This window comes from Rissa tridactyla, chromosome 17 (assembly GCF_028500815.1).
Source record: "Rissa tridactyla isolate bRisTri1 chromosome 17, bRisTri1.patW.cur.20221130, whole genome shotgun sequence".
NCBI lineage: Eukaryota > Metazoa > Chordata > Aves > Charadriiformes > Laridae > Rissa > Rissa tridactyla.
The window spans coordinates 7,108,950-7,136,745 of NC_071482.1; the positions used below are offsets into that span (position 1 = coordinate 7,108,950).

Consider the following 27,796-nt stretch of genomic DNA (forward strand, 5'->3'; position numbering starts at 1 on the left):
GCAGCTTGCCCTCCCTACAGACAGCCCGGGGGCACACGCAGTACGTGCTGACTAACAAGCTCTATTTTCATGCCCTCTGCTTAGCCAAAAAGGGGAGGCTGTAGTCATCGCGACTAATCCAGCCTCCTTTTACCAGCGTAAAACAACTCACTCAAATACTTCCCAGCTATTACGGCGTTTGAAAGAATTCCTCATATCATTTTAAATTCCAGGAAAGGTATCTCCCTGGGGAACGGTCATGGCAGCTGCTTGCTCTTTCCTCTCATTGCAGTGGGCCACCTCCACACCCAGAGCCACCTCCCTGCTCTTTCCTTTCTTGGAGTGGTGGCTGCTGCTCTTTCCAACAATGAACCCCTTACGATAAAGCCTTTCATGTCTCCGTTTCTCCCTGGAATTGCACGACACTTCTTTTTTTTTTTTTCGCCTCCTTCCCCTTTACTCCTGATTTTTGTCTCATGCCCTCTGGATACTGTTTACTTGACACAACATCAAACCGAAGCCCTGACCGCTTGCGGTCATTAAAAATCCCATGGCAGTTTTGGGGAAGGCTCCAATTTGGCTAATTACGTTCTGCCATAAATATCCCCCTGCAGTTTTAATTGGATATGGTGTTCTTCATTTCCTCTCCATAACAGCTGGGTGGTGTTGCTCCGTGTTATTACGTAGACGTTGTATTTCACCCCAGAGGTGGCCGCGTTTTGGTAGCAGCGGTGCAAGGAAAAGCTCCTTCTCCAGGCTACCGGTAACACCTAATCCTGAGCCTGCTGTCGTGAGAATGGGTATATCCAAGGGAGAGGAGAAGCTGTCCCAGCTCCATAACATCTGGAGGAGAGCTAGCCGCTGCCCGTTTGTAAAAAGAGCCGTGACAGGAGGGAATTTGGCCCTGCCAAAGGGAAAGAGCTGGCCCCAGCTAGAAGAGAGGTCATGGAAGAGCAGTCCTGCCCGCCCTGCGCATTCGGAAATCACAGCAAAGGCTCCGGTCTCGTAATACCTTTCCTCAATGCTAAATGAATAATTATTATTATTCTTTTAAACCAAGGTTAGCCAGCGTCCCTGGGAACAATGTGGCATTACTGCCCGTCCTTTCTTTGTTCCAAACTGTTGAAAAACAGTCAGGCCGCATTGTAGAGGGAGGGCAGATGGTTATCTCGGATCAACGGCAAAATCTTTTGGCTATATTAATGGCAGGAGGGCTGTTCTCCGCAACCCAGCATCCTCCCTCGACAGGAGAGAGCCTGAATAGATATTAACGTTGAATAACGACAGAATGGAAAAGGAGGGTGAGGCTTGGATGTGGAAGAGGAAAGATTTTTCTAAAGCCTGTAAGCAGCAAATAGGAACCAGTTGCTGAGGCGAAGTCATGTTTGGCAGGTCTTGGACTCCAAATGGTCACATCCCAGCTGAAGAAACTAATCAATGGATTCCTTCCATGCCTTCTGCGAACACTGAGCCATTGAGCGGCTCAGCTGGAGTTCAGAGCCAGGGCTTTCATGTTGCAGGCTCTGAAGTGAACACAAATTAAGGCGGCCGCTAGGATGGAGTCGAGTTCGAAGGCGAGATTCAGCTGCCCTGGGAGGAAATCTCTGTCCGCAGCCTCTCCGTTCTTCTCCTCCACTTTGGGTGTTTTTGCCCCAGTGCTACTTTTGGAAGCATTTCTAGATTCCCTGCGCATAGGGGCTTCCATACGTTGCACAAGCAAGATGAAACAGAAGTTTGGGGGAGCAGGGAGGGGGGTGAAGCAGGGGAGTGGAGGAGCTCAAAGCTTCGCCGCAGCCATGCTGCACCAAGCTGTGGCTTAGTGTCATCAGCTTTGCGGGATCAGGGCTGAGCCAGCATGCCAAGAGCGTGTGTATCTTTCCTAATAAAAAACACACAAGCTGCAAGAAAGATCTTTATTAGAGCCTTTGTACTGGTCCAGAAGAGAAGGAGCCCCATTACAGGTGCACTGGAGTTCAGCCAGTCCTTAAGACCATAACGCTCGCACGAGAGGCCGAGCCAAATACGTCAGCCCACAGGAGCAAGGCTAAAGCACAGACACGGCAGGGGCAGCCGCTGCCTGCTCTGGTGGCACTTTTAATCCCACCGGCAGCTCCATCTGGGACCATCTCTGCTCACGAGAGCCTTCTCCTATGTGGCATCAACAGCCCATCCCCGTCAGTGCCCGCTCGAGCGAGCCCCGGCATCCTCGCCACGCTCCTCCTCTTCTCTTTCAGTCTGGGGATTGTGGTTTGCTGCGGGTGGATTATTGAGCGCCGTCGACTCGGGAGGAGCGCTGGGGTCATTTCAATACGGTTGGGACCGCAGGTGCTTTCTGATGGCTTCATCGCCGAGGCCGAGAGCCCGCGGCCAGCTGCGTAACCCGGTCCCCCTGACACCGGCACGCAGGCACTCTCCCACCCTCACCCCGCCGCAGCGTCGCAGCCTGCCTGCGCGCACGCTCGCCCGGGAGATTGCAGCGCGCCGAGCGAAGTGTAGGAAGGGAAACATCGTCAGGCTGCGATAACTGCCTCGGGTTTCTCTTCCCAGGCCTGCTCTGGAAGGGCTCATACAGAAAGGCAGCTGTTTCTCCTGAATCCCCTTTTGATTTTCAACTGGAAACGTTCTTCTAAATCTTCTCTGCAGTTTCTTCCTTCAGTCATTGCTGTCCATCCTGTGTGGGGAAGAGGGGAAAGAAACCCGAAGCGAAGGGCAGGTGCAAGCACATTATCCTGCACGGGAAGAGGCAACGGGGACCGAGTTTTATCCTTACTCTTTTCACTTTCGGATTTCCAGGCTCATTCCTGTGGTAGTTTTCAAACCAAGGACCCACCACCTGAGGTTTCCAACCGCGTGCTCTGCCCAAGCACAGCTCAGGTTCTCCAAAGCACACGGGAATCCGGGCAGGGTGGTTATATATTAGTCACACAGTGAATTGCTGGTCCTACTGCTGCAAGAATAGGTTGCCCATAACTGAGCTTGCAAGCAAATTGGAAATACGAGTGCTTGGCAGCGAGCGAGGCGCCTGAAAGATGAACTTTCGGCTGGAGCTGCCTGCCTGCCCCGCTTTGCTACCTCTGAAACTTCCTGCTGGCTGCGTCTTGAGCTATCTGCCTGGGTAAAAATGGCTGCTCGTGCGAGCCAGAATCAGGCTCTTGATTTCTGGCCCCGGCACCTCACAGCTTCTTTTAGTTACATGAACTTTTCTTCTATAAATACACCTTAGGCAGCTGAGAAAGGCACTATTGAAGAAGCTAGAAATAATCCTGAGCTGTACCGTTTGCATTTGCGGCTCATCTTTCAGTGCGTTTGAAGGTTTCAGTGGTGCTTGCAAGCAGGACCCTGGCTCATCCTGTGGGTTAGAGGTGGCCTTGGACCCCTGAGGCTGGCTCACGTGGCTGCCCTCTTCCCACTGCTCCAGCCGGGATGTTCATTTGAGCCCATGTCTGATCAGAGCAGGCCGGCTTCTGCCAGCGTGTCAGAGACTGTTAAGACTTTCGTAGCGAGAGAACCACAAGAGCTGGTTGCTAGTGACTTTTTTTTTTTTTTTTTAAACACTCGTACCGGTAAATTGACATCTGTGAGTCATAATCTCCCTTCTGCTCTACCGTTTGTGGTCTGAAGTTTGTGCTACCTAAATATAATAAAACATATTTCATGTGAAAAACAATATTCTTCTGTTAACTTCATGCCATGCTGGCATGATACTCATCTCGCATCTGTAAGATGCTTTTTATCCAGTTGGTTCCCAAACCTTTTTGGCCTCCCACCTGTGTGAAGCACGCCTGCGAACAACCACCCCTGGCCGTCACCCGTGGCCGCACGACTGAGCGTGCCTGTGCACACACGCTCTGCCCTGACCGGACCCGCACATTCGGATGCGCCTGTGGGTCTGGACGGGCAGCAGTGATGCAAGTGTGAAAGGGCGACGCGAGCGTGAAGGGGTGACGCAAGCGTGAAGGGGTGACATGAGCATCAAAGGCAGTTTGTGTTGGGACAGGCAGGGTGAAGGCAACTGGTCTGGTTTCAAGAAACATGGGTTTTTGGCGGGCCGTTGCGGTTCCAGCTCTGAGCTGTGTGCAGCCAGCGTCATTTTCGTGTGCGACTCCCTTTATCCCTTCGTGTTTCGGGGTTGGGATGCAAGCAGAGGTTGTGGCAGAGGCGCAGCAGAGCCCAACTTCGTGCTGGATGTGGTCCTCCCCCTCCATCACCCCGTCCCCCCCATCACCCTGCACTCCCCATCACCCTGTACCCCCCATCACCCCGCATCCCCCCATACTCTCCATCACCCTGCATCCCCTATCACCCTGCATCCCCCATTACCCCATACCCCCCATCATCCTGCATCCCCCCATACTCCCCATCACTCCGTGCCCCCATCACCCCGCATCCCTTATCACCCCTCATCCCCCATTACCCCATAACCCCCATCATCCCGCATCCCCCATCACCTCGCATCCCCCATTACCCCGTACTCCCCATTACCCCGCATCCCCCATCACCCCGCATCCCCCATCACCCCGCATCCTCATCCCCCCCGAACTTCTTCCCTGCCGGGGCAGCGCCGGCTCCGCTCCCCGCGGCGCCGGGCGCCGGGGCCGCCTCCGGGGCGGGGGCAGGCGGGTCCCTCCCCGCCGCTGTCACCGCTCGGGGCCGGCCCAGCGCCCTCCCCTCGGCGGCTCAGCCCGGGCCGGGGCGGCGGCGGCGGGGGACGGGCGAGGCGGAGCGGCAGCGAGGGAGCGCGGAAGGGGCGGCGGAGGAGCGGAGCGGAGCAGGAGAGAGGAGCGAGGGAGCGCGGAAGGAAGGAAAGAGGAAGAGGAGAAGGAAAAGGAGGAGGAGGAAGGAAGGAGGGAGGGAGGGAGGCAGGCGCCCGGCCGCCGCTGCCCCGGGCGCCCCGCTCCGCGCACGGCGGGGCTCAGCAGCCGCCGCCGCCGCCGCCCCCCGGTCCCGGCGGGACGCCCCCGCGGCGCTGCCCCAGCCATGAAGGCGGCGGTGGATCTGACCATCATCAAGACGGAGAAGGTGGACATCGAGCTCTTCCCGTCCCCCGGTAAGCGCCCTGCCCGCCTTTCCCCGTCCCCCCGCTCGCCGGGGAGCCCTGTGGGTCCCTTCTCCCCCTTTTTCCCAGGGAGGGCGGCGGAGGAGGGGGTGTTATGTGAGCGTTGGGGTTTCTTTGCGGCGGGGGGGTGTCTTTGGGAAGGCAAAATGAAACGCACCCCCCAAGTTGCGCGGAGCGGCGCCGCCCGGGCTCTGCCCCGGCTCTGCCCCGGCTCTGCCCCGGCTCTGCCCCGCAGCACCGCTGGGGGAAGGCGAACTTGCTTCCCGAGCACTTTTAAGACTTTCAGGCCCCCCTGTCTCCCCCCCTTTCTTTTAAAAAACAACTCGCCGCCCCTCCAGCCTCCTTTTCTCATGCTTCTGGCATCTTTGCGGGGATGTAGGCAAGCACCTCCGGCTGGGAGGCAGGAGAGATGCACTCGGATGGTTTTTTTGTTTTGTTTTTGTTTTTGTTTTTTTTTTTTTTTTTTTAACGACCTCCTCAGGACATCCCTGCCCTTTCCCGAGTGGGTGAGCCACGCCAGGGCTGGCAGCCCTGCACAAGCTCCTTATCTGGGGTGTGTGTTCCCCCCATCCCTCCCTGGAAAGGTCTTGTGTGGTGCAAGCACTCCTGCTATTTGGGAAACAAAACTCCAGCGGTACCTCCTGTAGATTTACCGCGTTTAAACCGGGAAAGACCGCTGCTTTGATTCCCCCCCTCCAACCCCTTCCCTGGAGCTGGAGAAACGGGTGGAGGAAGGGTGCAGGAGTTATCGGGAAAGATAGCAACATGTTACTGCAACGAGGAGTGTGTTTTTGGTTTCTTTTTTTTTTTTTTTTTTTTTTTGCTGTAGCGATAAGTTTAGCTGCTGCTGGCTGTGGTTAGTGCTAATAGTTGAGCCTTTACCATAATAAGGGCTGTTGTTCACATACTGATGTCGTCTGACTGCCTCCTGACCCCAGATGCTCAACCGATTTCTGCCTTGCTCAGCCGAGGAAGAGGATGGGGCTTGGAGGGCCTGCGGGGAAAAAACCCTATCATTTTCTGGCTGCAAGGGAGGGTGAAATGAGTCCTGTTGCTTCACCTCTCCCTGCTGTAATTCCCACTGCTCTGAAGGGGACGTTGCTGGATTTTGCGCGGTGCTGGTGCGCTGAAGAAAATCGAATTAAAGATAGAGCTGTGCGGTTCTTTGCCAGTTAGCAAGTTCCTAGGAAACCCAGAAAGGGGGCTCAGCTCCTGCCAGGCAATATTCAGGCTCCATGTGGGAAACAAAATGACAGCTGAGTGCGAGGAGGGCCAGGGTGGCAGAGGGGTTGGTGCTCAGATTTAAAATACATGCTTGTTGTAGGAGCAGCTTGTCTGCAGAGAGCTCCAGTAAGCCAGCACACGCCTGGGGGATCTGCCACCGATGGGTTACGCGGTGTCTGATGGGGGGAGAGTGTCTTTCGCATGATCCATCGTCCCACTCTACCTGCACGTAGAGGGGACCCGGTTGCCGGTTGTATTTCTGTGCTCTGTGCCTCTGACAGCAGGGCTGAGCCAGGCTTTCAGGTGCGGGCTCTGAAGGGCCAGGCTTCAAAACGCAACGGGGACGCTGAGGATGATTTTCCAAAGCACCTCTGCAGGGTAAACGAGAGGCTCTGGTGGAGTTAAGGACCTGTTTGTGCCTATTTCCTAAAACACCGGTTAAAAGAACATTTACCGGAGAGTTATTCCTGCGCTTCAGGTCGTGCCGGCAGTGTTTTTGCTTGCAGGGGAAGAAAATGGGATAGGAAGAAACACCTGGTCCATTGGGGCAGGGCTGGGGGGATGTGGCGTTTGTTTTTCAGTTCAGACCAAAGTATCTGTTTAAATTCACACATCTCCTGGCATGGGTGAGAGCATGTTACGAAGGCGTCTGTGGTGTTTAGGTGTTTGAGCATTGGATCAACGTAATTACCTTGTGGCTAAAGCGAGGACTCGGTCTTTCGCGCTGCTTTAAGTTCATTTTCTTCTCTCCGTGAAAGCTCTTTTGCAGCTTATGTCAGCAAGCAATTTTTAGAGTCCACCCAAAATTTTAACTTTGGCCGGAAGAGCGCTGAAAAAAACCAACCAAAAAGGTAAAAAAAGAGCCGACTCCCTATCGACTTCAGCTGCAGTCGCTTCTGTTTTGGTGGCTGCGCTAACACCGTGAGCCAGAAAGGTCAATGTTGTCAATTAGCTGGCTTAACCTCATTTCCCCTCTAACTTTTTAGAGAATGCTGAAGCTTTCTTGCTTGGGCAGATTGATGTTGGGAGAGGGAGTATGGATGCTGCTGGCTTACGTTTCTGGGATCCAGCCATGCCATGTGTGGGGGACATAACTTTTCTCTATCCTGTCTGTTTTGGACCATGTCTGAGGACTTCACTGCTCCCTGATGGCTCCTTCAGCCCTTGGACGTTGCTGAATCTGCCATCATGGGCCCATTGATCTTCTTTTCGGAATGGGCATCGGCCTCGCTGAGAAGGGGTCCAGCCCCTCGTTCCTTTCCATCCCAGCAAGCAGCAAAGCAGATTGGCTTCGCGGTATCCATAGGGTTAACCTTACGGGGGGGGGTGTGTGTGTGTGTGTGGAGGAGTCGTTACAGGCATAGGTTTTCAATTGTGCGAGATGTTTCATGTGCCAGGTGCTTGATGCCCCGTAAAACTGCAGAGAGATGCATTGGCCGCACAGCGCCCGTCCCCCTCTCGCTCCCCCGAAATCAAACCCTGCTCCAGCCCACACGTGCAGGCAGCCTCTGCGGGTAAAAGTTAGATGGGATTTGTAGTGTGTCCAAAGGGTTTAAAAATAACCTGAAAGGGATGTGAAGTTGTACGAAGCTTCCAAAGCCAAATTCCACCCCTCACCCCCCCGCCGCTGTTGCCAGCAAGAATGTGTGAGTGAGATGAGTAGGTCAGGAGCCAAGAAACCACGGTGGTGGGCTTCTGCTTTCACATACAAGTTGTATATGCGTGGGTTTTCATTACAAGGATCTGATAGAGTAGATGGCAACATCCCTTTTGATTGCAGATATGCGACTGATCCGCCAGTGGGTTGGTAGGACTTAGTTTACCGGCTTTTTTTCAGACAGTAAAAACCCAAACCATGCAAAAATCAACCCTAACGGGAACTTAACCTTGCAACTGGTAAGCGCAGCCCTCCGCAAATCAACTTATTTCCTCCAGTTCTGCAAAGCTCTGTTTGCTCTCTGTGGTCAGGGTTAAAAGCAGCTCCGCCACCCTTGCTGGAAGCTGGCGGTGTGTAAATGGGGGATCCAGGTCCTGAGAGGTGACGACATTTCTTGCTAACGAAGCTGCTGACTTGCTGTCCCCGGGGTGTCCCACAAGGTACGGTAGAAGGGCAGGTGGTGACGCTGGGCATCACAGGTGGGGCGGAGATGCTGGGCTCCCCGTCCTGCATCCACTCCCCCTCTCGCTTCCTTTCCCTGGAGGGGTGTCACGGGCACGGGGATGGATTTGTTCCTGCCTGGCATGAAAAGCGGAATTTGGCCTGTGCACATGCAGCGTAGAAATCCTGACTGCTGGGGGACAGAAGGATGTTTCGGCGCTTCCCATGCCTACCCTAAGGACAGCTGGGAGACAGGCGCGTTGTTTCCATTGGCCTGTGCGTGGGTGGCACCCCAGGGGTGTATTTTTATCTGGCGAGAGCCTTTCCCTCTGTTTAGGGTTTGGGACAACATTGGGTCAGGGCTGAAACAAGATTCCTCCTGCTGTGGCTGCTGCAGGGTACGGGAAAGCAGACAGCTTCTCCGTAGTGTATCTTGGGATGTAGGACCTGCCTGAATCGCGCCTCTTCCCCTTCCCATAGCCGGGTCAATCTTTTCTTTTTCTCCTTTGCTTTCACTTTCAATGCAGGCAAATAAGGGAGTTTGCATTTAAAGCGAGTCTTCTGGCAAATGCGTACCCTCCTCCGCAGTGCCTTGCTGCAGGGAAATGGCCAAGTGAGTCTGAATTCATCTTCGTTACCATCTTAGGATGGGATCCTTCGCCCTTCCCTCTATCTTGTCTGGGGAAGCCAAGGTTCCAGCCATACCTTCGCTCCCAGGTCTTTATAAATGTGCACAGAGTAGGGTCCCGGCAGGATCAGCCCGTTCAAGCGAGTCACTTTGCTGAGGTGGTTGGGGATAAAAGTAGCTCACAGGGACTTGGAACATCCCTTCCGAAAAAAGATCCTGCGTTACCCTTGCAAAGCACTTGGACTCCAGGCTGCTCCCTCCAGCTGTGTCAGCCGCTGGGTGACTCAGTTTCCCTGCTGCTGTTAATGCTGTTAAGAGGTCGGTCTTCGTGGTGGCTTGCACGGTCACGGTTTCGTGTGCGGGATGAAACACGGCAGCAGAACAGCAGCGTTTCCCTCTCTGCTTTGCATTGTCCTCTCTCCCTTCCTCTGCATGGGTTGTACTGGAAGAGCAGTTACCTGTCCTCACTGGGACAGGGTGTGCGCTCACAAAATGCCGGAGTGTTTGCCTGGAAAGCCAGCAAAACCTGGGGAAAGGAAATAAGCACCGAAAGGTGCATTTCAGGGATGCAGAGAATTGCATCCGGCATCTTTCTGAACGCTTTTGCCTTAACATCAGAGGTGAGAGCTTGGCTTTGGCTGTGGATTGTTCTCTTTGGGCAGGAATCCATCAGCCAACAAGAGCGAGACTCTAATAAATCCAGGGCTTCGGGCTCCCGTGGCATTTTCGATGCTGATTGCCTGTGGAGGAGGTGAGAATTTGAACTGAAAAAGAGCAATTATCTTTCTATGCGCTTACAAAATGCCCATTACTGTGGTATCCAGCTAGGATGGGGGGAATGAGAGTTTCCCAGGAGGGAGGGGACTGTCTGCACCTGGCTGCCACCAGCTTTTTCAGTGTCAACTTCTGTCTACTTAAGAGACAAAGCTGTAAAAAAAGGTGGCAAGAGGGCAACTCCAAGACCTTTCCTTCAGGGATTCACCGACTGAAGCGCATCCCTGACTCGAGCGTTTTTAACCTGGGTCCAGGGAGTGAGATTTCTAGGGAAAAGGAGCAAAGCCCCATTCCTTCCACTTTTTCACCATAAACTCCCCAAAGCATGTAACAACTGTGTAATTACAGTGTTGTTACATGAAGTGGCTGCTAATTCGCCATGTAATTACAGCGTGCCATGCTTTGATAGGCCTTATAAAACGAAGGGATAACACAGTCTCATGCTGGAATGCTGCACTCGAGCTCTCCAAAGCGAGCTGACGAGCACGTCCTCTGCCATCCCGCTCTCCCAAATCCATAGCAGATCGCTGGCAGGCAGGAAGCAAGTAGCCGGCACCGTGCACGCTCTCCGATGGGTCTGTGGCACGCTGAATTTTACCAGGGGAACCAGCTTTTGAGTGAAAAAGCAGCCACTGCATCCTCCTGAATGGATCCCTGCGGTGGGGCTGAGCTGGGGGGACAGCAGGGACCGGGTTTAGGGTGCGAAGGTTGTCCTGTGGCCAGACCTGGAGCTGATGGTTTGATGCTGGAGGCAAAAATGGAAGGTGGCTTGGTGTTCGTCACCAGTTGCTGTTTCGCTGAGAGCAGATTCATCTCAGGCACTTGGGGAAGAGGTAGGTATTCTGTCTGAATACGGCTTAGGGATGTAAACTTGCAGATCTGTCATCCCAAATGGCTGTTTTCAGTTGTAGTACCGGTATCCGCTAGGATTTTGGGGAAGAAAGGAACAAATCCAGGTGCATTTGTCCCAGACAAGGTCTTTTCCTTTTTGGCACTGTCAGCTGGTCCTTGCGAGGGCACAAGGCGAGGAAATTACATGATTTAGGAGAGCAAGTGTCATTGCTGTCCCTGGGATGGCTCCAAAGGCTGGAGCTGCTGGCGTCTTCCAGGCTTACAAATTTTGCTTGGGACAAGACCTGTGCTTGGTGGGACGGTGCCAGGGACTAACTGAAGTGAAGGAGGGGATGAGCTGTCTTACTTGGGCATTAAAATGCCTCTGGAGCCAGGGATTGACTCTTCATGGCACTGTGCGGTTGGGGGATCCCCACGGAAACCGGGGGCTTCCTTATGGGTGCAGAATTCTGCCTCCACGGGTCGGGACTGGACTCCCCAGGTTCGCTCCTCGGCTGCGAGCCATGGGCCGGTTTGCAGCTTGTCCAGATCAGTGTAGCTCCACTGAAGCCGAGGATATATCCTCTGATCCAGTGTAAAGCCTCATCGCTGCAGAAGCCAGTGGGACAAATCTGTAGCTGATAGAAACTGTACAGCTGTCCCGCGGCCAAAAATTGGGCCTGCATCCCCCTCTTTTTTTTTTTTTTTAACGCCTGACATAGTTATGCATCTCAACTCTTTTGTTCCTCTTCCGTGACTAAGCTGCTCGCTGCCTGTGTTTCTTTTTTTTTTTTTTTTTCTCTTTTTTTTTTCTTCATTGTGTTAGTTTATAATCTTCCAACTAGATACAGAAAAAAAATTTGCTTGCAGTGCTGGCCAAGAAGGCTCTGGTTTCCCTGGCATCGGGCCATGCTTACATCTCCAGTCAAAATACTGCTGGTTAAACAATAAATATTTATTGATTCTCCTACGAGCTCCTACATTTTTCCCAGGTGCTGTGGAATTTGGGGCAGGGGGTGGTGGGGGGGAGGCGCTTGAGTCCTGTTGATGGCAAAATTGCGTGATGGCTCCGGAGATAACGGTATCCGTTCTTGGATGGGAAGGTGGCCCTTGCAAAGCTGGGCTGAATCCTGCTGTATGCCCCCCTGCCCTGCATCCAGCCTGTCCCTCCCAACCTCCCCAGGTCTGAGGATCTGTGCCTGTGACTGCTGCAGGCTTCGGTGGGAATGACGTGAAAACGTGCAAATCTGCAAGTCGCTTCACCTCCTTCAGCACCGGAGGGACTCGCCTGCTGGAGGGGGGCAGCGTACTTCGATGTCGGGTCCAGAGGGGTGGCAGAAAAAAATGAAAAAAAACATCAGGGTGGTTTCAGTTGGAAATTTGATTAGAAGGCTCAGCCTTCCTATCTCGATTGCAGCCACACCGCCGGATCTGAAAGCGTGTAACATGAACAGGCTGCAAATGTTTGCATGCGAAGCCGGAGCTTCTGCAAGGCTGCGGGTGTTTAGGTGAAGGCAAAGCTCTTGGCGCTTGTAATCAAAAGCGCTCGAAGTTCTTCTCTTCCCTCGTCGAATGCGGTGGGTGGCTCAGAGTAACTTCTGGCTTCTTTAGCCCTGGATGGTGGTGAACCCAGAGCTCTCCGCCGTTGCTCACCTCTTTCTGAACTGTGAGACGAAACTGCACATTTGTGTTGAGGGTTGGTTTTTTTTTTTTCCACTCAACTGGCAAAAATCTGTGACCTGGGTTGCTGCTCTTCGCTCCCCTCAAGAGCATCAAGGCAATATCTGTACGTGCAGGACCGGGCAGGCCATACATTTTTTCCCCGTCACCTCGCCTGGTCTTGCTGTCCATGCACCGTTTTTTTGGCGTGCCTGGAATTCGACGGCTGTCTCCCTCCGTCCAGCGTCGTGCTCCGTGCACCGCGCAGGTGGACCCGTTGTTTGCCAGAAGCCAGGATGCCGGTCAGTCCCACACCTGGTTCCTGTAGCCACCCAGCCTGTGGATAAATATAACCCGCCAGAAAAATAGTACAAATGCGAGGAAGAAATAGCAGCTTGCTTCCCCACAGGGGAAAATCCCCTCGTTTCTCTGCTTCCCTCTGGTTTGGGAATGAGAGCTGCGCTGGTGGCAGCCCCCGTTGTGGATTGGGATGTGCAATATTGCGGGGCTCTGTCCTGGTCTGAGCTGGCCGGGCTCCGGGGCTGTAATTCCCATCCCTGGCATCTCATGGCTGGTGCTGGACACAGCAGCGATCCCCTCCTCCAGCAATCCCCTGCTTCCCACCATTTTTGCTCCCGTTCAGTCTTTCCTATAAAGCCAGAAGAGGCAGAGACCTCCATCTCGGGTGGCTGGCGCAGAAAAACAGCGTTATTCGGGCTACGAGAAGTGTCTGGTGGGCTGGGCCATACCAACCCTGGTGGGTTTGCAAGAGGGATTGCTCTCCTGGAGGACGTGGAGACCTTTCCTGCTGAAGACCGCGTTGCTGGGGTGGCTGTGGAGCTGCAGGCCGCCTCCTAACCCCAGCTACGCGTTCAGCGCTTGCTAATGAACAAAATGCATTTTCTTACACGGAGGGGGATTTTAAATTGGCTCCACATGGATTATGTACGTTGTCGCACTTTCCCGGAGGGTGATGGCATGAGTAGGAATGTGGGTTTGATGAAAGAAGCCAGACACTGAGTCAAAAGCGAAGCGGCTCCCCCCGCGCTCCCCTCCCCGTGCCCCCTCTCCCCCCCCCCCCCCATCTCATTTCAAATATTTGACGTGATTCCAAGGCATTCTTCAGATGGCTGGTGGGGAGCGCAGGAGCAGCCAGCCAGTGGGACTTTGCTTTATTTTTTTAAAATGCGGCATGTTTTTGGGGCCTCTGACCCCAAAAGATGCTGAAGAAAGGCTTGATGAGACCTGGGTTTAGGGGAAACTGAGGCACGAGGCCCCCATCACTCTGCAGCAGGGACGTGGGAGCATCCTCAGCCGTGTGCTCCAGGTCTCCCTCTACTTGCGGTATTTTAGGTTTTCTTTAAGCCGTACGGCACCTCTCTGTCTCCTCCGCAGCACCAGGAAGGCCAGGACCAATCTGCCTCTCGGAATTTCCGGTTTGGGTGGACTGGTTGACTCGGATTTGGGCTGGGACCTAGACCGGGGGGGTTGACGAATCCCTCCAGGAACCAGGTGTCCTGCGCAGCAGGATGAGGGATGCGTGTCCTCGTGGTGGCTGGTGTCCTGGCCTGGGATTTCCACTGGGATGCTGCCTCTCTTGGGATGTGCTCGGAGGTCTCCGGATGAAACCTGCTGACTAAGGGAAATCTGCAGCCAGTAGACCCCAGAAACTGGAGCCGGACATTGGGAAGTGCTTTGGGGTTTGTTTTCTGTTGCTTTTTTTTTTTTTCCTCCCCCCCATCAGCACCATCTATCACAATAATCAAAATGTGGCTTTTTGACCCACATGAAAGTTGTTTTTTTTTTTTTTTCTTTGTTCATAGGTGTCTGCATGTGTTTGTGCAAAACCACTTAATTTTGGTCAGTGTTCTGGAAGCAGCAAGGTTTGGGTTATTTTTTTTTTTTTTTACCTTTTAGTTTTGAGAAATTGTTTACCGAAACCTGAACCGTCAGAAGAAACAAGTTGCAAAAGCTGAGTCCTCCTGGCTTTTTCCACTGGAAAATTAAAAAAAGATGTAGCGGAACACGTGAAATTTGGGTCTTTTTTTTTCTTTTTTTTATTTCCCCTTCTTTTTTTACACATTGTTGTTAGAAGCGGTTTTAAAATGCAGCGCCAAGTGCTTTCTCTTTTAAAATGCTCAAGGCATGTTACCCAACCACTCCATCTCTCCAGACCGCTTTGTGAGGTCAGTATACGCCATTCCTCCTCGTTTGCAGCCGGAGGTGGGGAAAAACTCATTTACTCAATCCCCAGCATCAGCCGCAGGCAGCGGATGAGTTCGGCAGGTTGGTGGCAGCATCGTGGCTCCCCATCCCGTGTCCCGACCCTGTGGCATTTCCCGGACCCGTCCTTTCGAAGGGATGCGAAGAACTTTGGGCTTGATGTCGGAGGGCTGTCCCCGGTTCTGGGAAGCGAGGTGCCACCGCGGCGCTGGGAAAGTTTCGCTTTCCCGCGTCAGCAGTGGGGTTTCGGAGCTGTCACGGTAGCCGTGGCCTGGCGGGGTGGTTAGTCACTGGGGCTGGTTTCCATCCCTTTAAGCGGCTCCAGATTTGAAGCTGGCTCTAAAGCCTGCAACTTGAAAGGCCCCGGCCGTGCGCCGGTTTTGCCTTGGAGCTGGATGACTCTCGCGCGTTCCTGCTTTCAAACGGCCGAGCCCCGAGCAGCCGGGGCCATATGGATCCTATAGAGTGACCTGGCTGCCCGTCGGAGGGGCGTAACGCCAACAGGAGGGAAGGGGGGGGGCAGCCCCTGCTCTGAGCTGGTCCTGGGCTAGACCAGCCCTCTCGCCGCTAGCCCAAGCCCTTTGGCATCTTCAGGCTGTGATCGAGGGCTGCCTCTTCCTTGGCTTCCTCAGGAGTTTGCTGGCTGCCGGTCCCGAGCACTCATTGAAAGCCGGAGTTGGGCCTAAAAAAAATTAAAAATAAATTAAAAAAAAAAAAAAAAAAGGAAGAAGCATGTGTGCGGCGGAAAGAAAAACCTCGAGAAAAAGAAGAAAAGCAAAGGGGAGGGATAGTGTGCCTTTAAACAGCTGCGCGCCAGCGTGTGTAACTGGGCTCGCTAATCTGGTGACTAATTCGGTGCGTTGGGAAGCAGCAGCCAAGCTGGCTGCCAAGCCGGGCCACATCCCCGGCCGAAGGCTCCAGGAGTCATCGGGTCCCCTCCCTCCTTTCATCCCGCACCCCACCGGGGCGCCATTCCCCCCCCCACACCCCCCCTCCAGCCATCCCACCACTCCCCGTGGTAATTTATTTACTCATCTGGAGGGCACAGCCCTGGCGGTCTCTTGACTCAGCAGTTCGGGGCCGATGGGAGCCGCGGGAGCAAATTCCAGGCAAGAAATAATCTCATGACTTGTCTCGGAAAAGATTGCTCCGAAAAGATCCCCTAACGGTCACGGAGCGCTCCGTGCCCCCCCCCGGCCTCCGGCACAGCCCTGACGAGGCTCCCGATTTCCCAACCTCGGGGAGCCAGGGCAGCCAGCCAAGGCAGCCGGGGGGGACTTGTTGGACCTTTCTCCCTTGGGAAAAGAGGGATGGATTCGGAGATGGGGATGGCACAGAGGCTCTGGAGCCAGGGCCTGTCCCTCCCCAGGGTACAGGGGTGTGGGGAGCTGGAGCTGCCTTGCCAGGGCAGGGAGCCCAGAGCTTGGGGTTGTGTTGATTTTGGGGTCGTTCCTCCTTTTTCTTCCCTCGCTTCCCGGGGAGGGGTTTAAACTCTTCCTTTGTCCCCAGGCAATTTCGGTTCTTCTGTCAGTGCTGTTGCTCGGACACTGGCATTACCTTCAGCAGGGCTGGCACCGTGGATGACTTGGGAATCACATTAATATTTATCATATTGCCTCTCGGCTTTTTTTTTTCATCCTATGTGTCTCTCTCCCCCTGGCCTTTTTTTCCCCACCTCCTCCCCATCCAGAATCACTTGAATCCCATCCCCTTTTGAAGGCACTTTGGGAGGTCTGGTCCCATGGCTGGTGCCTTCCCATGGGCGCTGGGGATTGGGTGGGATTAGACCAGGTTGGGAATCGAGGATTTTTGCAAACCTGCATTTTTCTGGGAGGAAGGCTGGCCCCGTGGGTGGGCAGGGCTGCTGAGCTGATGGCTCTTGTATCTCCTTCTCTCGGGAGCACGTGGCTCCTGGGGCTGTGACCGCAGGGACGCGGGTCTCTGTGGGCGTCCTGCCTCCCTGGAAGGGTGCCCAGCCACCGTGGTGGCCGTGTTGCCTTTTTAAGGTGAAGATGCCCGGGGAGAGGAACCAGCCTGTGGCTCCTGCTCCCCATATACTTACTGGTTTCACCCCAGCCCCATAGCAGCAGGAGCTTGGGGCCAAGCTGCCAAGGGCAATGGGGAGGCTCGCACCCCCAAGCCGCTCATCCAGGGCCCTGCTGAAGCTCCTCCAACCTTGTTACGGATGGTGGAGGATTCCCGGAGTTCCTGGCAAGGACTCCCGGCTCCCGAGTCGCCAAATGACACCCCCTCCACCCCCTCCTCCATTTACGTCTCCTCCTAATGGCCTCTTGGCCTGAGCAGCCGAATTCAATCAGCCCTTTCACCATCTGCTCCCAGGCACTTCTGCCGGGGAAGGCTCGGGGCCAGAGAGGCTGTAATTCCTTAATAGCTTCCGGATGCTGCGCTCGGGGTGGATGCGAGGGCTGCGAGTGTCTCAGCCTCTCTCCCCCCAGCCTTCGCTGAGGTTTCCAAGCTCGGGCTTCCTCTGGGCAAATCCGAGCACCTCCAGCCGCTCTGATTTATCCCTGCTCTCCCGGCTGGGGCCAATAGGTGACATAATCCCTGTCCTGGACAGCCCTTGGCTCTGGGATGGGGATGACCGAAGCTGATGGGGCAGCCCAGTTCATCTTTGGCCGCCTTCCCCAGGTCACTCCCACCTTCTTCATCTTCCCAGGGCTTTGTTTGGCCCAGTCTCTTCCTAGTGGGAAGTTTCCTAGAAGTTGGAGCTGGAAAAAAAGACCTTCGTGGCGTTGTTTAGGAAAACCTTTGCTCTCCTGTGTGGGAACACTTGATAACCTGGACATTTCACAGTGTAGCCTGGAAGGGGCAAATCCCAGGAGCTCCGTGCTTGCCCTGGTTTTCAGGAGAGCGGTGCTGCTCCCTGACCCGATGTCTGAAACACAACGAGATGGAGGAAGCTTAGTCTCGGGGCTCTTCGTCTGCCTGTTGTGCTTGGGCAAATCCTCTTGTTCTTTGCCTTCGTTTCCCTGTCTGCTTAAAAATAAATAATACCAGGAGAATGGTTCCTGGGATGTTGTGAAATGAAATTGGTTTGGCACTGGTGTTTCTGAGGCACTTTCTCCAGCGTGGGCTGGAGAGTTTTGATTCCCAGGTTTCTCCCAGGGCTCTTTCTGGCTTCCGTCACTGGAGGAGCCGAGCAGCTTGGTTCCCTCTCTGGGCACAGGGAGATGAAACGGTGGTGGGCTGGCAAGCAGCACGCAGGGATGTGTCCCCTTGTCCCCTCGGGGCCCCAAGGCTGCTGTGAGGCTGAGCCTCCTTCGCCTTGCCCCAGCGATACCTTTGCTCGCACGGCTTTCAGCCCAGCCTGCAAAATCCTCCCCCGTTTGTGGCTGCTGGGGTCGTCTGCTGCTCTGCAAAGCGCGCCTGTCTGGGGGCCGGTGGCTGGAAACACTCAACGTGCAATGGGTGTAGAGCGCCTGCGGCTCTTGTCCGTGGGCTGGGACAGGGATGGTGCTCACGGAGGTGTCATTTGGTGGAGTCACAACCCTGAGGGGTGCCCGGGGAACCGAGGAGGTGGGGCTGGCTCAGGCAGCAAAGCGAAGAGAGCGGGTCCTTTGCTCTGAGCATCTTTCGCCTCCTCTGTTTAGTTGGTTCTTTCTCCCCTCCTGTTAAATGATGCTGTGCTGAGAGATGCAGCAGTGTTGGGAAGACGCCTGGAGTCTGTACTGTGAGCTGCTTCGGTTTTGATTTAAGCTGCAGGGGGCTGTTGTGTGCATTTGTGAGCCACTGAAGGGGAGGACGGATACCTTCAGAGAGGAGGGGTCAAAGTACTTGCAAGTGCAAGTCTTCAGCGGCAGTAAATCCAGTGATGCAAAGAAGTAAATCCATATCTAGCGCAGGGGAATTAGAGGTATGTGGATCGTTACGCTACCTGCCATCTCTTGGCAGCTGCTAGCAGAGTTTACTATTTGCTCTAAAGAGTTGTAAATAATTTTGTTGATTAAAATGATTGATTATCCTTGGTCTAATATTATTTAGTCAGAGCAAACAGTGCTGAGATTTACCAGCCGCGCTCTGACCTCCCAACCCCGATCTGTTTGCAGAAGCCTGTGCAATTATTTGTTTGATTTCAAAGCTAAATACCCTAATCTCTCCTCTTCTCCTCTGGTAACTGCAAAGACAGCCGGACGGCTCGGCCCGATAAGGGAGGACAGACCTGGAGTCCTCGTGTGCGGTGGCAGGTCCCTGGGCAGGAAAGGGACAAGGTGGTGAGATGGGGACCTTGTGGTCAACAGGGTAAAGCTCTCGGGCTCCTTCTCCTCCTCCACATGTACTCATCGAGTGCTGCCTGCGCTTCCTGGGCAGAGCCGAAACACTCCCTGCTGTATGAATAAAAAAAAGATGCTATCGAAAGCCTAATATTAGAAGAAGGGCTTTTTCTGGGGAAGGTAGCAATCCCTCTGCAATCCACCGGGGATGTGATACGCTGCAACTTGCACCCTCCCGTTGAGCAATCGGCCGCGGTTTATCGCCGGCTTGGCTGTACGTCTGGCTGGTCTTGCCCCGAAGGGAAGGGTTGGCCAAGGGAGGCTGCGGAGGTGGGGGTGGGACGGGCGGCAGGAATCTGCAGCTGCGGAGCGATGTGGCAAGCTTCGCCCCCGTACCGTGCTGCCGCGGGGCAGCCTGCGTGCTCGGGAGGTGACCTGGAGCTGCCGAGCCTCCCTTTCCTCGTCATCGGCTCGATGCCTTCTGCATCGCTGGTTTCGTGCTCTCTGCAACATATGGAGGTGTCCTGGGCTTGAGGAATGCTGTAGAAATATCCGTGGGCACCTTCCACTCATGACTGACGGGCACTTTTATTGTTGACTGATGGGCACTTTTATTGTGTGGACACCAGCAATATGTCTCCACAGCAGGTCCAGCCCTTCCAGCTTTAACAAATGTTCTTAGTTTATGAATGAGGGAGCTGGTGAGTGGAGGAGGGTGGCTTTGATGTGGAGGGAGATATTTTGGGGGTTGAACATCATCCTAGCTTGAGGGCACTTCAGACCGTGGCCTGCCATGTGGTACCCTCGTGTCTGGCATGACGTGGCATTGATTCAACCCAGGGGCAAGGGCTGAGGCCAGGACACAGAGAGATCAGTTTATGCAGGGCTGAAAATCAACTGAAGGTTGGGGAATTCCTTGGGATGGATGGACTGGAGGCGTTTGGCTGAGCATCTGCGTGTCTAATCCTGAGGCAAGGAGAACTGCGTCTCCTATTTAGGACCAGTGGGCTCCCAGCAGCAGGGACATCCGTGGAGTCCGTCTACATCAGACGTGTGTCGTATTGCGGTGACGGGCAGCACAAATAATTGGATTTTCATTCCAGGCACAGAGTCATTTCATGTGGCCGTGGATACGCAATGAAACCATCCTGAGCCGTGAGGTCATGAGTAGCTGCTTACAAAATGTGTTGGCACGGCGTGTTCCTCAGGTGTGTTTGAGCCGACGTAGAGGGGTTGGGATCTCTGGGGGGGGATGAAAGGACTCAATACGACCAAAGGTTCCCTGGCCCTTCTCCCTGCTGCAAGGGGACAGCCCTGCCAAGACGTCTCAGCCTTCCCTTTTCACACTTCCGATGCTGACAGCATCTTCCTCGCACAATGTACCGCCGATTAACCTCAACCCAGCCTTGCAAAATCTCCGCTCTCCCTTTTCTGGGAGACGACCACGCCTGGTTTGGCAGCCCCGTCCTTCTCCAGAACAAGCAGCTGGAGGCGTTGGAGCCGAGTTCCCATTAAGTGCCTCTCCGCATCCCTGGATGATGAAGGAGGAGGAGATTAATATCTGGAGGAGAGAGTGAGGGCTTCTTTGGATGAAGAAGTGCCCAATCTGAACTGCTTGGGTGTGATTATAGCGGTACCCTGGTAGCATCCCGTGTGTGCTTTTGCACCCCAGGGTAAATCCCTGTCAGGGTGCTGGGATGCTCCCTTCTCCAGGGGCAAATCCAGTCACATCACTTCATTGAAGATGCCAGAAATGGCATCGTCAGCCAGAGATTTGAGGTGAGAACAGCAGAATTCCTGGTTTTAACCTGGCTGGAAAGAAATGGATGTTGTCGCGGATGACGGGACGCGCTGGGTGTGGACAGCCTGGACCACTGTCTCCTCCTTGGAGTGCTGGAGCCCGGCTGTGGGTTTGCTTTGGGAGGGCTTGGACCGTGCTCTTGTGGCTGTGGAAACCTCCAGGGCGGCGAAGCCGGCACGACTGGCCTCGCAGGGCTCCCAGCCCAGCCCGAAGAGAACGAGGAATTTCAAGAGGCTTCTGGTCCCAGGCATGAGCCATTTGAATACCTCGGGCACCCTTCCAAGAAGCAAATGAGTATCTAGTTGTTTGTTCGGTGGGGATCGCTGGGTTTTTATAGGTTTGGGTTGGTTTTTTTTTTTTTCCTTTTTTTTTTTTTTTTCTCATTGCTATTGAGCAATTTGAGCTTCGCCGCTGGGATGCAGGGTGTGAGGAGCCGGGTTTTAGCCGCTTGTTTGCCGACGAGCATCTCCCGGAGCTGGAGCGCTGATGCGGGGCAGCTGACACAGGCATGACCTGGACTTGCTATTTACACTTGACCTCCTTTCGGTCGGGGCTGGGTGTCCATTACAGGCTTTGCTGAGCTCACCCCGCGCTCCCATTAGTGCGTGTGTGCCTGTGCATGGGGATTAGAGCTCTTTAGCAGCGCGGTTAGCGGGGATTAGAGCGAATTATCACAGGGGAAGCATGTCTCATAGGTTTGCGCCAGGCAGGGAGTGTCCTCCAGGCCTGCGAAGGAAGGACCGAAGGCAAACAAGCCTGAAAGTGAGATGCTAACCCTGGCTTCAGAAGGGGCGCCCCGGCTCACGTGATGTTCGATGGGGAAAGCGGGAGGGCGAAGGGGGATAAAGGGCCTGATGGCTGCAAGGAGAGGCTTCGAGTCCCGCGCAGGAGTGGTTTGGGCATGTGGAGGTTGTTCCTCGCTGCCTCGGCGTTGCCCCGCAGCCTCCTGGGGCTGGCTCTCTCCAGAGCCCTGACCTGCGAGCTCAGCCTCCGCGCGGGTTTTGCACGGGTTTAATTAAGCCCGGAGTCTGCCGTCAGGCCGGCAGAGGCTTGCGCAAGTTTTTAGTTGCGCTGCTGTTAAATCTGAAGCGACAGAAGCCGTTTGGAAGCTGATTCAAGAGTGTTTGCCTTTGCTGGGGGGGGGGTTGTGTTGAGTTAACAGCGGTGCTGGAGCTAAACCTCGGCAGCCTCGCAGCATAGCTTAACCTCTGCTGCTGCTTCGTCTTGATGGAAAAATCTTTTTGCTGACTGCTTTGCATAGTTTTGACGAGTGGTGTTAAACCGTGGCCACGTTCCCCAACCTCAGAGGTGGCCGCATCTCCCCGGGGCTTGCTTTTATCCATCTGCGCTCCTTCCAGCGGCTGAGGTGGGGAGGACGGAGCGAAGCCCTCCACCGAGGGAAGCCCCGCTTCGAGTTGCTGCGGGAAGACGAACCATAGGTCCTGTCCCTGCCTGCTGAGGCTGGGGAAACTTTCCTGTAACTGCTGCCAGCGTTGCCGCAAGCCCTGTGGTTTTGCTTCGCTTCGGGCCAGGGCTTTCTCTAACACTTCTTTCCCTCCTCTCCCCCACAAAAGCCGGGGAGGACCGAGCGAGCTGACCGCCAGGCTGCTCTTCCCCTGCGAGCTCCTGGGACTGCAGGGGATGCCGCTTTCCCAGGATCTCCGTCCAACACCCACATTATAAAGCCGGGAGAGAGAGCGGGAGCAGAAAGGAGCCTGAAGGAGGGCAGCAGGCAGGCTCGGAGGGCGAAGCCTGCGACTTCGATAGCATCGGGATAGAAGCGTCCTTTCACCTGCCGGTCCTGATGCAAGACATCCAGAGCCAAAACCCGTGCTCTGTGTCCAGTTTTCCTCGTGGGCTCCCCTGAGCATCCTCTTCTAGCCAGCTTGCACCCGTGCAAGAGTGTCTCCATTTTACAGAGGGGTGAAGCAATTTACCCCAAAGCTCGAGCATCCTGCCATCTCACCCTCCTCTTAACCTTTCCCCTTCCTCGCTCCCTGTGATGCTCTAAGCGCCGAGAGTCCGAACTTGGAAGAAATGCTTTTATCTGCATTTAGGGAAGACAGTTTTCAGGCCCTTTATTTAGGGGAAGAGCTCGCCCCCATGACACACCACATCTCCATAAGAAAGCTGCTGAATGCCGGAAGAAAGCCGGCTTTGTTGTGCTTTCTGCAGCGCTAAGCAGTGTGGGCTTTCGATTTCCTCTCTTATTTTTTCTCTTGAAGCCCAGCTTTCATCTCCAAGTATTTATTTTTCACCGCTTGAAGGACAAAAAAGAAAAAAAAAAGAAAAAGAAAAAGAAAGACTTATTTTTCTTTTTCTCTTTTTTTTTTTTTTAAAAAAAAGAAATATATTTATTTTAAATTAAAATAGCAAATGTCTGTGCCTTTTGTGCCATTCCTTGCGGAGGGAAGCGGGGCCGGTCTCTGGCAAGCTGCTGCAAGAAGGGGAATCAAACCTCCCCTCTGTACTGCCCGCTCCTCGCCCTCTCTCCCCGTGTCCTGTCCCCGCATCCCCAGCAAACGCCTCTCCCAGTGCTTGCCCTTTCTCCCCATCCGTCCTGGCTTCCCAGATTTCCCTCTATTCCCTTTTTCCCAGCTTTCTGTCTCGCTTTCCCTTTCCCCCCTTAATTTTGCTGCCCTTTCGGTCCGAGGAGCCCTAATTGGAACAGGCCGGCTCTTCTCCTGCTTCCTGCGTGGGAGTGAGAGGCAACGCTTGTGAAAACAGTTCAAAAGTGCAGACAAATTTTTGCCTAATCCTGCCTAAATAACAGGGGGCTCAGCCGGGGTTATTTGCCCCGGCGTCCCTGCTCCAGAGCTGGGGGCACCTGGGAAAGGCAGAGCTGCCCCGGGGGAACTGGAGGTGCCTGGTGGTGGTGGAAACCTGAGATGGGGAGATGGTGCCCCCACGGTGCCCGGGCTGCTTCGACGGGGAGCGTGGGAAGGGTCTCGGCTCCCGGCCCCCCTCTCCCCAGCCTCCTCTTATCCTGAGAAAGGTTTCTCAGCTGCGGAACCCTGCCAGCTGGGGGACTTTGGGAAATTTGCCGTGTTTCGGCTTCCCCCATCCCTACCTCTGCCCTGGTTTTGGTCTTCATGAAGGCTGGGATAGAGGGGGCTCGGTGTGGTGTGGGGACGAGCTCGGGCAGTGTTGGGCTTGGTATGGGCTGGAGGACCACCGTGGGCACATGGGAAGAGGGTAGGAGAGAAAACCAATGTCCCTCCTTGCAGAGCGTCTGAGGAACTCCTCTTGCTCCATCACAGACATCCAGTGGTGGCGGGATGTCCCGGGCCGTGGACACCTCGAGGTGGGGCAGTGCTGGTGGCTGTCATGCATGGCGGGGTCAGAGGAAGATCTCAGCTAGCTCCGGGCTCAAGGACTGAGGTTTTTTGAGGGAGAAGGGCACAAATTCGTGCAGCCCTGGATGTGCAGTCCCAGCGAGATGATTTCTCTTGACTATCAGCAAATGGTCTGGTTTGAAACCCACACGCATGATCTCCCGATCTTGTCCCCATGCCTCTTTCAAGTCACCAAAGGGCCTGGAATCCTCAGCGTGCTGCTAGGAAGGGGAGGACGAGGAGGCTGGGGAGGGAGCGGGCTTTCACCTGAGACAACAGCGTGTTGGGTTCCTGACCTTGGTGTCCATCCATCAGAGCAAGGGCAGGAGGAGGCCACCGGGTCAGCGGGCTCCACTCTGACCCGCCGTACATCCATTTACACCCGGGCTCCCAGGCAGAATAGCGGGGACCAGACAAGGACACACTGGGGCTTTTGATGGGAAAAAAAGTGAGTGGCCGAGGGGAGCTTTAAAGAAGCATTGACCCCGAGTGGAAACTCGGGTGAAAAATGACTTTACTCCCATCCTCCTGCTCGGAGCATCTTTTTTTTTTTTGTTTTCCTTTACTGCCATTTATTTTGCTCATGCAATCAGATGCGAATGCTTTGGCGTGCAGCGGAGCCGCTTGCATTTTGAGGTCAAAATCCCTAAAGTTTGTAAATCATCGTCCTTTAAAAAGATCAGATGCGTGGAAATAGTTTATACACACGGAACCTGGTGAGAGCAGAGCGGGAATGTGGCTGGGGGATGAACTCGGTGATCTTGGCCTCTCTGCCCCTTTGCTGGCTGGTTTTCTCCCAGGCTCCACGTCTGTTGGTGCAACACCTAGAACAAGTGGGGTGGTGGGTTTGGGGCAGATCCCCCGTAGCTTAAAACCCGTATGGAGATGCAGCAGTGTCAGAGCTGTTGTTATCCTCTTGCCTTTCTGAAATCCTGTCCCCAGGGATGTCAGGGAGCTGGAGGAAAAATAGGGGGCTGGTTGTGAGAAGCCTCTGGGGTCTCCAGGTGGGCTCCCAGATCCCTCCTTGCTTTGGAAAGCTGCAGCCCAATGCGTAGATGTCCCTCTCTGTCTTCCCACCGTGCAAGGCAAATTATTAATCTCTGCTCTACAGATGCTGGAGATGACGGTGACATAATTTTCCAGAGCGGCTGCTGCAAGTCCTGTTAGTATTTAAAAATCAAACCGTAACACCCTGCCTGGTGTCCCGGGAGGAAAATCAAACGCGGTTCCCCGTCAGTGCAGGGGCAGGACATGGCATCGCGGGAGCAAACTGCACGTGGCAGCCGTGGCGGTGGGGCTTTGGTGGGCGGCGTCAAAACGACACGGCAAACCCAGCCTGGGATGCAACGCCGCCGTCGCCTGGCCCTCAGTGCTGTGCTTGGTTTTCGGCTTAAATAAAGCCCTGGCATTTCTAAGCCGAGCTTAGGTGTAACAGCTGGGCTTGGCGCTGGCTAAAGCCCCTTCCCATACGTTTCTCCCGAGGCCGTGTGGGTGCACGCACGCATGCGCCTGTGTACTTCGTGTCCAGCGGGAGGTACACAAAAGGAGACGTTTTATTCGTGCGAGGTTTGATTAAAATCTTGGAAACAGGTTTCAGATGGCGGTGAAAGCTGAAACCGGGGGAGCTAAGCCGGGGTTGCTTTTGTTGCCGCGATTCGGCTTGGCTCTGACCTTTCGGCATCCCAAACTGAAGGCGAAGGACTGCGGGCGCTGGGGGATGTCACCGGGGCTCGATTCTCCTCCCCGGCAACTAACTGCCCTGCACCCAGCAAAGCTGCATCGAGCAGAGCCCGGTAAAGCCCGTCACGCTCCCCAGATGCTGAGAGATTAACAAAGAAAATTCTATTTCAGTAAATTCAGTACGTCAAAACCAGCAGAGGCAGAATTCAGGTTAAAAACTCTCCGCTCCCCCCCGGCCCCCCATCTCTTTCGGCTCACACGGCTAAGACTTGTCCACAAACACGTGTGCAGAGCTTTACAAACACGTTTAGTTTTACACATGTGAGCGTTTCTATAGATGTGGGACACTGCTGACTAAAATAAGGCTCCTGCAAGCGTTAGCAGGCTCGGGGTTTTTTTGGCTGTTTTGTCTTCTGAAGAAATTTTAACTTGTAGCTACGGTCTAACAGGAAAAAAAAGCAGATGATGTTTCAATGCTAAATCTGCCGAGCGCAAGGTATTTTGCAGGAGAAGCCTTGAAATGCACATTTTGGTTTATTTTGCTGTTTAAATAGAAACCCTCCTCTGGCACTTTGCTTTTTAAATTTCTTCTTTTTTTCTTTTTTTAAATTTGAAAATAGGCCGTTTGCTTCTCCGGTGACCTCTCCCTGGGAATCACTTTTAAGTCTTCCCTGTTTTGACATGTTTGTGCAGAGCTCAGCGTTCACCTTCCTAAACCGAAACCTTATCCCCCGCTACTGAAAAAATTGATTCGCTGGGTACGCGCAAACCCAGCCCCACGAACCGAGAGAACTGGGGGGGGGGCATCGGCGCTAGGTGTTTGTATTGCAGAGATAAAAGAGCCCATTTTGCACGCACCTCACCTTGCCCCGCTGCTCTTCGTGGAGGTCATCTCCGCACCGGTTTTTGCGAGTGATTCAGTGTAAAAATTGGGGTTAGAAACGTTTTCTTAGCCTAACTCTGACTCATCTTCCCGTAGCACCCGGGAGCAGCGAACTGCCGTTGAAGCAGCCGGTGGAGGGGAGCGGATTCCTGGGTGGTCCCTGTAACCACAGAGCACAGAAAGCAAAGCATTAAAACGTAACATGAGGATGAAGGGAAAGGGGCGCTGAACCACTTTCTCCCACTGTTATCTCAAAGCGGCAGATGGAGAACAGAGATAGCGAGGGTGGCTGCTCATTTTTCCATGCCCTCTCCAGCCAAATCCAGCAAATAATGAAGTGTAATTTGCCAAATAGCCTTTGAATCTATTATTTGCTTTCGAAGGTCCCCATAGTTCCACCGTGGCAGGGAGTCCTTGATTGACGTGGGGGGGTTAGGGGGAAGAATCGGGTGCCGAGAGGCTCGGTGTCGGGGGTTTTGCTAGTCCCACCTGAGCGAAGGGTTGTGCAACTCATTCCGTGCCTGACGCTAAGAGAGAGCTGCAAACAGAGGGGGCGATTTTTGCATGATGTCTTTTAGTTGGGGACGACAGGGGGGAAGGTGCAAAGGTGGAGACGGAGAAGTGGTGCCGTTTGGTTTGGCGGCGGAACGGCGTTCGGTGCCTCCAGCTGACGACTGGGGGACGCTTCGCAGCGTGGTCGACCTCCCCCTGTGCCGCAGAGCTGCACGTGGGTGCTCATTGAGCCAACCCCCAGGTCTCCCGCTTGCAAAACAAAAAAAAAAACCAACAAGCCAACGTTGTGTTGTTTGGACTTGAAACGGTGCCTGCGAGTTTGGCTGTGGAGGATTTGAGGGGAGCGGGAGCCCCAGAGCGGGTCAGACTGGAAAGAAGCTGGGCTGCCCATGCTGCAGCGCCGTCTCCAGCCCTGACTCGCCGTTGCCTTAGGGATGCACTCGCCAGCGTTTTGCAGGTATAATGGCTTATTAAATCAGAGCCTAAATTAACTTAGAGCGATGGTAAGCCGAGGTGGCTGGGATTTCCACGGGACAGAGAATTCTTTGACTCGTGGATGTCTACATCCAGACGTTCACGAAAACACCAACAGCGCTTGCGCGCGTTGCCGTTTTTCCACTGAGAAGAGTTTTCATTGAAAAATTTCCAATCGCCTACGGTGCTAAACCAGCCTCAGGTGGAAGATTTACATATGAGACCAATAAAGTTCAGTTGTTTGAGATGGGGGTTGTCTGAGGCTTCCCTTCTCTGCAAAAGATGTTTTTCAGGAATGCTTAAAATATATGAAAAAGAGCCAAACCTTTATTCAGATCGAGGAGGTTTGCTTTTTTTTTTTCAAACGGTTGCTTTTGTTTATGAAACCCTTTGGCTACAAATACCC

At 54.2% G+C, this 27,796-nt stretch overlaps 1 protein-coding gene across 2 annotated transcripts in view; it reads left to right on the forward strand.

Moving 5' to 3' along the window:
* The window catches only part of ETS1 (ETS proto-oncogene 1, transcription factor), a 79,652-nt gene that overhangs the window by 25,352 nt on the left and 26,504 nt on the right, over positions 1-27,796 (forward strand). The window contains exon 1 of one of the 2 annotated variants that reach the window (XM_054222985.1): positions 4,854-5,026. The exons of the other annotated variant lie outside the window; for it this stretch is intronic. Coding sequence (XP_054078960.1) covers positions 4,957-5,026 — 70 coding nt within the window. The 5' untranslated portion in view covers positions 4,854-4,956. Of the gene's footprint in view, positions 1-4,853; positions 5,027-27,796 lie in introns of those variants that run through there. 2 annotated transcript variants of the gene reach the window in all.